Here is a 12307-nt window from a genome sequence, read left to right as displayed (position 1 = left end):
GAGAATCTGCAGCAGGCTCTGTGCTGACAGACAGGCTGATGCAGGGCTCGAATTCACGAACCATGAGATCATGACTTGAGCCAATGGCAGATGCTTAACTGACTGAGCCACCAAGGCGCCCCAGAGAAATGCTCTTCTATTCATTATTTCAAGTATACACAGCTAACATCATACTCAATGCTGAAAAGCTGAAAGGTTTTCTCTAAGATCAAGAATAAGACAAAGATGCTAATACTTGCCTTTTTTATTCAACATAGTATTGGAAGTCCAAGTCAAAAAAAGACATCCAGGCAAGAAAAAAAAATAAAAGGCATCCAAACCGGAAAGGAAGAAGTAAAACTGTCTCTGTTTGCAGTTACATGATACTATACATGGAAAACCCTAATGATTCCAACAAAAAAGGTTAGAACTAATTGACAAATTAGGTAAAGTGCCACGATACAAAATCTATACACAAAAATCATTTGCATTTCTATATTTTAACAATAAACTATTATAAAAAGGAATTAAGAAAACAATCCCTTTTACAACTGCTTCAAAAAGAATAAAATGCCTAAAGATAAAGTTAACCAAAAAGATAGTAGACTTGTACACTGAAAAATATAAGACATTGATGAAAGAAATTGAAGAAAACACAAATAAATGGAAAGATATGCTATGCTCATGGATCAAAAGAAATAATATTGTTAAAATGTCTATACTACCCAAAGCAATCTACAGATTCAATGCAATCCCTATCAAAATTCCAATGGCATTTTTTATAGAACAATCCTAAAATTTGATGGAACCACAAAAGACCCCAAATAGTCAAAGCAATCTTGAGAAAGAACAAAATTAGGGGCATTACACTCCCTGATTTCAAACTATATTACAAAGCTATAATAATCAAAACAATATGGCATTACACAAAAGCAGACACATAGATCAATGGAAAACTATACAGAGACCAGAAATAAACCCACACATATATGGTCAATTAATTTACAAAAGAGTCAAGAATATACAATGGAGAAAGAAAAGAATTTCTTCAACAACTGGTGTTAAGAAAACTGAACAGCTACATGGAAAGAATGAAACCCCTATCTTAAACCACACATAAAAATCAACCCAAAATAAATTAAAGACTTGAACATAAGACCCCAAATCATAAAATTCCTAGAAGAACACATAGACAGTAAGCTCCTTGACATCAGTATTACTGATGATTTTTTGGGCCTGACACCAAAAGCAAAGCAATAAAAGCAAAAATAAACAAGTGGGACCACATCAAAATAAAAAGCTTCTGCACAAGAAAGGAAACCACCAACAAAATGTAACAGTTATCTACCAAATGGGAGAAAATATTTGCAACTCATACATCTGATAAGGAATTAATATGCAAAATATATAAAGAACTCATACAACTCAACAGCAACAACAACAATTCAATTAAAAATGGGCACAAGGGGTGCCTGGGTGGCTTAGTTGATTATGCATCCAATTCTTGATTTTGGCTCAGGTCATGATTGCATGGTTCATGAGATCAAGCCCCCACTGTCAGTGTGGAGCATGCTTAGGATTCTCTCTCTCCTCTTTCTCTACCCCTCCTCCTGCTCTCTCTCTTTCAATAAATAAATAAACCTAAAAAAAAGGGAAAAAATGGGCATAAGATCTGAATAGACATTTTTCCCAAGAAGACGTACAGATGGCCAAGAGGTACATGATAAGGTGCTCAACATCACTAATTATCAGGGAAATGCACATAAAAATCACAATGAGACCCCACCTCACACGTTAAAATGGTTCTATCAAAAAGACAAAAAATAACAAATGTTGGTGTGGATGTAGGGAAAAGGGAGCTCTTGTGTACTGTTGGTGGGAAAGCAAACTGATGTAGCCACTATCAGAAATAGTATGAACATTCCTCAAAAAATTAAAAATAGAACTACCATGTGTTTCAGCAATTCCGCTTCTGGGTATTTATTTTAAATAAATGAAAATACTAACTTGAAAAAATAACTGCACCCCCATGTTCATTGCAGCAGAAGTTCCATACACACAATGGAATATTATTCAGCTGCAAAAAAGGAAGAAATCCTGTGACAATATGAATGGAGCTTGAGAACTTTATTAAAAGTGAAATAAGTCAGACAAACATGGTATGATCTCACTTATATGTAGAATCAGAGAACAGATTGGCAGCTGCCAGAGATGGCAGGACAGGAGGTTAGAAATGAGCAAAAATGGGTGAAGGTGGTCAAAAGTTACAAACTTCCAGTTATAAGTCAGTCCTGAAGACATAATGTATAGCATAGTGACAGTAGTTAATAATACTGTCAAGTTGTATATTTGAAAGTTGCTGAGAGAATAAATCTCTTTAAAAAAATTTTTTTTAATGTTTATTTATTTTTGAGAGAGAGAGAGGCAGACTGAAAGCAGGGGGAGGGGCAGAGAGAAAGGAAGACACAGAATCAGAAGCAGGCTCCAGGCTCTTAGCTGTCAGCACAGAGCCCGACGCAGGGCCCGAATCCGCAAACTGTGAGATTGTGACCTGAGCCGTAATTGGTCACTTAACCGACTGAGCCATCCAGGTGCCCCATAAATCTTAAAACTTCTTATCACAAGAAAAAAAAAAAAAAAAAAAAAAAAAGCATGTTGTATACATGAAAATAATATAATGTTATATATCAACTATATCTCAAAAATAAAGTATTTAAGTCTTCAACTATTGTAAATTTATCTATTTCTCCCTTTAATTCTGCCAGTTTTGGCTTCATGTATTTTGGAGTCATGTTTTTATATATGTATATGGTTATAATCACTGTATCTTCTTAAAGTATTGATTCTTTTATCAATGTCTACTTAACAATTTTTGACAGAAAATCTATTTTGTCTGATATTATTACAGCCACCCCAGCTCTCTTTGGTTACTATTAGTATGGAATATCTTCTTTTATTTTTTCATTTTCAACCTATTTGTGTCTTTGGATCTAAAGTGAGTTTTTTGCAAACAGGATATATTTTGATCCTATTTTTAACCCATTCTGCAAATTTCTGCCTTTTAGTTAGAGAGTTTAATCTACTTACATTTAAAGTGATTACTGATCAGGAAGGACTTACTGTAACATTTTGCCATTTGCTTTCTATATGTCATTCTTTTGTTATTGTTTCTCAATTTATCCATTAAGGTCTTCTTTTGTATTTAATGGGTTTTTTCTAGTGTACTATTTTGTTTCACTCATTTCCTTTGTGTATATTTTTACTTTATTTTATTTTTAAAATTTATTTATTGGGGCACCTGGGTGGCTCAGTCAGTTAAGTGTCCGACTTTGGCTCATGTCATGATCTCATGGTTTGTGAGTTCAAGCTCCATGTCAGTCTCTGTGCTGACAGCTCAGAGCCTGGAGCCTGCTTCAGATTCTGTGTCTCCCTCTCTCTCTGCCTCTCCCCCACTTGTGCTCTGTCTCTGTCTGTCTCAAAAATAAATAAAATTTAAAAGAAATATTTTTAAAAAATTATTTATTTTGAGAGAGACAGAAACAGTGTGAGTAGGGGATGGGCAGAGAGAGAAGAAGAGAGAGAATCGCAAGTAGGCTCCATGCTGCTAACACAGAGCCTGACTTGGGGCTCAAACTCATGAAGCCACAAGATATGACCTGAGCCCAAACCAAGAGTTGGACACTGAACAGACTGAGCTACCTAGGTGCCCCTCCTTTTTGTGTATTTTTAAAGTTATTTCCTTAAATGATTACCTTGTAGATTACAATTAAAATCCTAAATTGATAACAATCTGTTTAAATTGATATTTGCCTTCATTGGCATATGAAAACTCTATATAAAACATCACTCCCACTTTATATTGTTGTCATAAATTACATATTTATACATTTTGTATCCATTAACATAGATTTATAATAGTTTTATGCATTTGCCTTTTAAATAATATATAAAGCAAAGAGAAGTTACTAACCAAAAATATAATAATACTGGCTTTTGTACCTACTTATGTGGTAACCTTTACCAGGGTTCTTTATTTCTTTGTTTGGCTTTAAGTAACTGTCTAGTGTCTTTTCATTTCAGTCTGAAGTTTTCCCTTTAGCATTTCTTGTAGGACATGTCGACTAGTTATGAACCTCCTCAACTTTTATCTCTGAAAGTTTTTATTTCTCCTTTATTTTTTAAGGATATTTTGTCAATTATAGAATTCTTAATTGATGTTTTTTTTTTTCTTTCAGCACTATGCATCTGGCCTTCTGGCCTCCATGGTTTCTGGTGAGAAATTGGCTGTTAGCCTTATTGAGAATCTCCTATATGAGATAAGTCACTTTCCTCTTGTTGCTCTCAAGATTATCTATTTTTTGGCATTTAATGGTTTGATCATAATGTATTTCAGTGTGGATCTCTTTGAATTTATCCTATTTAGTATTCATTGAACTTCTTGGATTCACATCTTCCTTCAAATTTGGATCATTTTTGGCCATTATTTCTTTAAATATTCTTTCTGCCCTTTCTTTTCTCACCCCTTCTCCTGGAACTCCCCTGATGATTATGTTAGTACACCTAATGGTATCTCCCAGGTCTTTTAGGTTCTTCACCATTTTTTCTTTCTGCTTCTCAGACTGGATGATTCCACTGACCTAGCTTCAGATTCACTAATTCTTCTGCCTGCTCAAATCTGCTGTTGAATCTCTATAATGAATTTTTCATTCATTTACTGAAATTTTAAGTTCCAGGATTTCCATTTGGTCCCTTTTTATAATTTCTGTATCTTTATTGATGTTCTCTATTTGGTGATACTCCGTTCTCCTGGTTTCATTTAGATTTCTGCCCACAGTTTCCTTTAGCTCCTTTAGCTCAAGAAAGTTGATTTAAAGTCTTTGTCTAATAAATCCAATGTCAAGGCTTCCTTAGGAATAGTTTCTGTTCATTTTTCTTGTAAATCCCATACCATCTTGTTTCTTGGCATGCTTTTAATACTTTTTTGGTGAAAACTGGACCTTTTGAGTATTATCATGTAGTATTTCCAAAAATCAGATTTCTCCCCCACCCAGGGTATGATATTGTTGCTTCTTTGGGGTTGTACTTGTGTGCTTCATTGGTGACCTTTCTAAACTATTTTTGTTTAGATTTCATTCTTTGCCATGTGTGATTATTGAGTCTGTTCCACTAGCTTAGTGATCACCTAGTGATTTGGCAGAGATTTCTTTAAACATGTAGAGCCAAAACAAAGCAAAGCAAAACAAAGCAATAAATAGCCTCCCAATCTTTGCAGACTGGTTCTAAGTTGGGGCACTCCTTCAGTGCTTAACCAGGCTGTTCACAATTTTTTCTTAGACTTGATTTCCTACTTATACAGAGTCTAAAGATCAGGTGTTTGCTGAATATGTGGCTAGCCCAGGACATGTGTGTGCCATTCTGGGTTCCCCAATATACGTGGGAGCTTCTCAAAGCACTTATTCCCCCGTGTATCTCCCTTCCCAGTCTATTTTAGGCTTTTCAGTCTGTATGCTGCTTGCCTCATCTGTTGTCCCTTCCTCCAGGAAGTTGTGGATAGTATATGCTTTTAAATATTTTCCACAACACCACTTGAAAGACCATTCAAACCCTGAAAGTGTTATGAGTTTAGTAAAACAAAAGTAAGCCCTTAAACCAATTCTTCAGGAAACACCAAACAGGTCAAAATGCACAATCATAATGCTTTGAGAAAAAAGGTCCATATTGCCTCTTCTAATATCAGAAAGTCACATGGGCCACCATCCCCTTGACCATCAGTAAACTACAAAATGGGGGACGATTGTGGCAAACTGGGCTAAGGACTTAAAGCAAGCAATCCCATTAAGAATTGAAGCAACATAATATACACCTGAAAAGTTCTTTGAGCTATTGGTATACCTAAATGGGAAGTAATTTTACCTTCCTAAATAAGTAACAATAAAAGACTGGTGTTAGATATGTAACGCTCCAATTTCAATAGAAACTATCTCTGTTTATACACTTAACAGCAATTGAAAAGTAGAAGTTACACTCTATTAGAATGTTTGCAAAGGAGCTAAATTCCATGGCTCCAAAATGAAAAGTTACAAATTTGTTTTCCCTAGATACTTCCCTATGAAAATCACTTCCTAGGGGAGCCTGGGTGGCTCAGTCAGTTGTGTCTGATTTGGGCTCAGGTGACGATCTTGTGGTTCATGGGTTCAATCCCTATGTTGGGCTCTGTGATGACAGCTCAGAGCCTGGATCCTGCTTTGAATTCTGTGTCTCCCTCTCTCTCTGTCCCTCCCCTATTTGCTCTCTCTCTTTCTCAAAAATAAATAAGCATTAAAATTTTTTTAAAATAATAAATAAAATCACTTCTTTTACTGATAATTTTTATGGGAAATTTTTTGGTTAAAAAAACCACAGTGTAACTTTAGACCAGTCATTTAACCTCACAAACCAAGCACTCTCCTCTATATCATTGCTACTCAAAATGTAGTCTACAAACTAACAGAACTCACATCACTTAGGAGCTTGTAAGAAATGCAGAATATCAGGCCTACTATATCCTTAGACTGCTCTATCCTAGACGTACTGACTCAGAATCTGCATTTTAGCAAGATCACATGTGACTGATATACACATAAAAGTTTGAGAAGCACAGCTCTATACAATAAGGTGTGCTTTGGGAGTGGGAGGGTAACTAAATGATTTTTTTTCAATATATGAAATTTATTGTCAAAATGGTTTCCATACAACACCCAGTGCTCATCCCAAAAGGTGCCCTCCCCAATACCCATCACCCACCCTCCCCTCCCTCCCACCCCCCATCAACCCTCAGTTTGTTCTCAGTTTTTAAGAGTCTCTCATGCTTTGGCTCTCTCCCACTCTAACCTCTTTTTTTTTTTTTTTTCCTTCCCCTCCCCCATGGGTTTCTGTCAAGTTTCTCAGGATCCACATAAGAGTGAAAACATATGGTATCTGTCTTTCTTTGTATGGCTTATTTTACTTAGCATCACACTCTCCAGTTCCATCCACGTTGTTACAAAGGGCCATATTTCATTCTTTCTCATTGCCCTGTAGTACTCCATTGTGTATATAAACCACAATTTCTTTATCCATTCATCAGTTGATGGACATTTAGGCTCTTTCCATAATTTGGCTATTGTTGAGAGTGCTGCTATAAACATTGAGGTACAAGTGCCCCTATGCATCAGTACTCCTAAATGATCTTAAAAACCCTTATCACTGATTTTTTCTGAAAAATCAGATCTGATAACATTGGAGCCCATATTATCTTGTGGCAACAGTCAGCTAAAGCTGAGTAACAGCTATCCTATTAGATGGGGCATGAACTCTCTTTTGCTCCCTTAGTCCTCATCTATCCTCCTTCATATATTTATGTTGACTGCTTGGCCCCTACTCAGCCTCTAATCTAAATCAGATTCCAACCAGAATTGAGGAAGTCCCTTTTTTTACTAAAATTTGTTAGCTATATGTATCTTTAGGTGAAAGAAAAAAAATGTTCATTTACCTTGATGGGAAGTAGTGAGGTCCAGGTAGGAAGTAAGGGTGATGAAAAGAGAATCGCGGTGGTATCCCAAACAATGTGGCTGGATGGCCAAGGGGAGAAGCCTGGTAGACATGTGAGTGTGGAATAGGAGGAGCCTGGGGGATTGGAGCACTTCTGGGACAAGTGGAAACGCTAGGATACTCCTTGGGAGGCTGGATGGTTGAGGTTGCAAATCTGGCATGGGCAGTACTTGCACTTGTTGGAATCCTGTTGGTGTTCTCCAGAGAGACAGGAGTGGGTCTCTTCACAGAGCGATTGGCTCCAGAATGTAGCCGATGAGTGTCTGTCTGGGAGGGCCCAGCGAAGCGCTGGGGTGGGAGTGCCGGTCGGAGGGGCAGACTTGGAGCCTGGACAGCCACCTGGGCAGTACTGGAGACGGTGGGCTGGAAAAGTGAGATAGGGCTTGGGTGCTGGACTGCAGGTGTGGGCAGCTGGATGGCAGGTGTGGCGTCACCTTTAGAAATAAAAACAGCATAGGTCTGGCATTAACTGAATTGCTCCATGTCTTTCTTTTTTCAGAATTTAATAAACTGTACAACCAGAAGCTTTCACTAACCAGCTTACCTAACAACATCACCACATCAAACCACTCTATTTCCTGTATAGTATTTTAAACAAATCAAAGTCATTTTGTTTACCTATTTTACATTTTTTGTCTCTCTTTCCCACCTAGATTCTACGTGCCATGAGAAGACAAACCTTTTGTTTTGCTCACTGCTGTATCCCTAGGGCTCAAAATTCTAGCTGGCACAGAATAGGCCCTCCACAAATACTTTTGAATGAATAAATAAATGAACAAAATTATTGAGTGTTTGAGTGAAAGACAAATACACACAAACGCTAATATGTATATATAAATCTTTCTTTAAAAAATAATATGAAACTACTGAAACTAATAATACGGTTACTTGTAAGGAACAATCATCTGGGGAAAGGGACAGGGCAGTGGTGCAGAAAAAAAAGCTAGACTTTCATTTTATATCTATCAATACCATTTGAATTTTCTATTGTCTAAATATGTTAACTTTATTTTAAATATTATTTGAGGTTTCAGGGCAGTGGTATGCATCATTTCTCTCCTATGTCATATACTTCTCTATATTAAGCTAAATTATGAATAACATTTAATATTTTAATTGAAAAAATAAGCAATCAGTAAAATTATTTTGCTTTATTGCATTCAATGTGAATACAGAAGGAAATGCCCAGGGAGAAGAAGACTCGCCACAGATCAACAATTTGTGGCAGATAGGAAAGGAATATTATTGCAGCAAAGCATGATGGATATGGCAGGATTTTTAAAGGTAGATAAAACAATCATGTTCTTGAACAGGAGAGGACTAATTGAGTTTCTGAGTTATTTAAATGACACATTAGCTGAAATAAACTAAACTTTTCCAAAGAAAGACATAGAGAAGCCATAGCAATAGACCCATGATCTGGTTTATTCCAACGCAGTTAGATCTCTGTTCATATATAAGATGCAGTCCAAGAGCAAACTCTATGATTAGAACTGTCTTGTGCGAGGCTGAAAGGAATGCAGATCTTCTCTTAGTCTTGCCCAGGTAAGGCCTTTCCTTTCTTCTTTCTCTCCAGATAAGGCATATAATACTCCTCTTAAATTTGCAGGCAAGAAATTAAGGGATATATTGCAGGCAAGAAATTGGGATATATCTGTACTTAAGTTAAGTTACAGATAATATAGGAGTTAAGTACAGATAATATAGGAGAAGGGTGTAAATGAAGCTGTCCTGATTCTTAGTTGATAGGGTTATGTACCCTCCCATCTGTGAGGCACAGGCCTTAGGCCTTTCCTGATTGATCAAGCATAAAGTAATTTTCCTCTTCCATGTTCCCTCAGAACATGTAAATCTATAACTTATCACAAAATAGTATAAATCTTTGTTATTTGCTTGCCTGTCACCCTTACCACAATCAAAAAACTGGAAGCTTGAGAGAAGGAACAGTTTCATTCATGTTTGCATCCCAGTATTTGGCAAAGAACTTGGTTAATAATAGTTAAGAAAGGTATGACTAGATGAAAACAACAACAACAACAACTAACAAATAAGTCTATAACTGACAGCACTTCTACCACTGATCTAGTATAAGAACTCCCTTCTCTAAACAACTATGAAGCTGGGCTGATCCGTAAAATCTTTCAAAAGTTTTATTAATTATCACTGCACTCAAGACATCTGCTCCTAAAATCTACCTCTGACACAGGTTTCTTTCCCCCATAGCTAGTATAAGAAGCTCTCAGTCTTCATTAAAGAAGTAGGATCTTCCTAAAAAAAGGAAAGGAACTACACAGACCAACTAATATTACTTCAGATACTGAAGAAGGAAGGAACTCATCTTTTAGCTGATATGAAATGTTCTTTTTTACCAAAGATATTTCTATAAAAAAAAAAGAGGTATGAGGCATGAGATGATAAGTCATGCATTCCTTTAATTCAATATTCACTAAGCAACGAACCAGGCACTGTTTTGGTCTGAGGTTAAAAAAAAAAAAAAGATGCATAATTACACTGTACTATAATGAAGATGTCTTAAATGTCAAAATTCCAGTGGTTAAGCAGGAAGTAAAAGTCTGCATCATCCAGTCATCTCTATAAACTGTCAGTGAATAGGGAAGGCTTGTGGGAAGGGCAGAGCTCTAATGTTTCAAGCTGTAGATAAAGTATGTAAAAGACTAGCCAGTCTCTTGTTTTCTTCTCTAGCATAGAGCTAGGTTATCTTTCCCAGCCTCCTTTGCAGTTAGGAACTGCCATTTGGCTAAGGGCTACCCAGTGGAAGGTAGAAGAAATTTGCACCAGTTCTAAGACTGGTCCATGAAAAACTTTCATGCATTATCTTCCATGCTCTTTCCCTTTCTGCAGGTTCATGCACACGAGGTCTGGTGGCCTTGGATGCCACATATTAAAGATGGCAGTGCCACAGGGTAGAAGTCTGTGTCTATGAGGCACTCTTTCAAAGACGGCTACACACTGATTAGAAATACCTATTTTAAACTTGAAATGTATAAAAATAAACCATAATCCTGTTTAAACCATTATGTTTAGGTGCTTGTTAAAGCAGCTTGCATTATCTAATCATTACATGAGATAAAGAGCAGAATTCTAGTCCTATAGTATAGTATGACAGGAACAAAAAAAAAAGTTATCTCTCTCACCATCTCTACAAAAAAGGAAGAATCCACTGCCTGTGCTGACTGGACAGAGTGCAACTAGGATTTTGTTGTGTGACTGGGATAAACAGCGAAGGAGTAAGGAATGGCAGAAAATGAGGACAGCCCATATTTCTCTACAAGAAAAAGCTATATGGAGATAGTAAGGAGAGAAGAACCAGCATATGGCTGAGTAAAGAGAAAAAGAGGCAGAGAAAGAAAGAGAGGAGAGAGAAATAAAGTAATAGGCAGAGATGCAGAGACAGAGTTGGGGAATGAAGAATTGGGACAGTTAGGCAACTGATTAAAAAAAAAAAAGTGGGACTTTGGAGAGGGACAATGGTAATGAGGAGTCCCCAAGACTTACTATATGTTGAACCACGTGATTCCTCCTTCCCTACCCTCTCAAGAAAACCTACAATATAGAGCTATATCACTTTTCAAGTAATTTCTGAGCCAGAGTTGTGTCTTTCATGGACATAATACTTTGCTGGAATGGATCTTAAGGTAGAGAGACAACTAGCTTTTTTGGGATTATAATAGGATCGGAACAGTGTAGGGTTTTTTTGGCTTGTTTCAGTTAAACAAGAAGAGGTGGGTAAACCAAAAAGGCATCAAACAACTGAAATAGTAGTAAACTTTTTTAACTAAAAATTTAGAGAAAGGTATGAATTCAGAAGAGTGAAAGATGTCAAATGAGTGAAGATATAATAAGGCAAACCAATTTCAGGCCTGAGAAATACAATGTAGAGAACAAAATAATTAACAAGAAAATTCATCTATGTATAAAGTGACATTCAAAACCCAGGCTAAAATAATTTCCAGGGTGCCTGAGTGGCTAAGTTGGTTAAGTATCCAACTCTTAATTTCAGCTTAGGTAATGATTTCATGGTTCATGGAATTGAGCCCCGTGTCAGGCTCCATGCTAACAGCTCAGAGCCTGCTTGGAATTCTCTCTCTCGCGCTCTCTCTGCCCCTCCCTGCTCACACTCTCTCAAAAATAAACACTAAAAAAAAAATATATAATTTTCACTAGAATTCTGTAAGACGTTAAAGTAAACAAACTTGACAATATAAAATAATAGTACTGGCATAACTGGCATCAAAGGTATTTGATAAAATAAAGATGTTTAAAAAGAATTCTGGACTATCATGCTGTAATCATTTTTGGAAATGAGAAATAGGAGAAGAGCTCGGGACGTGGCATTAAATGTGAAAGGTGGAGTAAACATAATGCACTGGTCACAGAAATTATATCAGACAAGGTACTACAGATTCCATCAAAGAAGTAGTAAAATTGGTTGTATTTTTATCTATCCTTTCTAGAACTACCTTATAAGCTCTTATATAAGAGACTGTAAAGATACTTTTATATTCTGCCTCAAGCACAGAGTTTTATCTATAACTGGTGCTTAATAAACATTAGGCAGTGGGGGACAGGTAGGCAGGCATGCAAATATGGCAGTGGAATACACTATAGATTGAGATGGAAAAGTTCATCAAAACAAAGTAGGATACCAAATTACATTGCTAGATTTCAAATAGATTGACATAATGAGATAAAAATGTGCTAGGATGATCCAGTACATGCAACAAATAATTGCTTCTCA

General features: G+C 36.6%; 1 protein-coding gene across 2 annotated transcripts in view; it reads right to left on the bottom strand.

Moving 5' to 3' along the window:
* Positions 1-12307, bottom strand: part of SOX30 (SRY-box transcription factor 30) — a 36551-nt gene that overhangs the window by 17287 nt on the left and 6957 nt on the right. Inside the window, exon 4 of one of the 2 annotated variants that reach the window (XM_049647882.1) lies at positions 7490-7982. The exons of the other annotated variant lie outside the window; for it this stretch is intronic. Within the exon in view, the coding sequence (XP_049503839.1) occupies positions 7490-7982 (493 nt within the window). The remainder of the gene's footprint in view (positions 1-7489; positions 7983-12307) is intronic. 2 annotated transcript variants of the gene reach the window in all.

Source organism: Panthera uncia (assembly GCF_023721935.1).
Source record: "Panthera uncia isolate 11264 chromosome A1 unlocalized genomic scaffold, Puncia_PCG_1.0 HiC_scaffold_17, whole genome shotgun sequence".
Classification (NCBI taxonomy): domain Eukaryota; kingdom Metazoa; phylum Chordata; class Mammalia; order Carnivora; family Felidae; genus Panthera; species Panthera uncia.
This window is presented reverse-complemented; position numbering and strand designations above follow the sequence as displayed.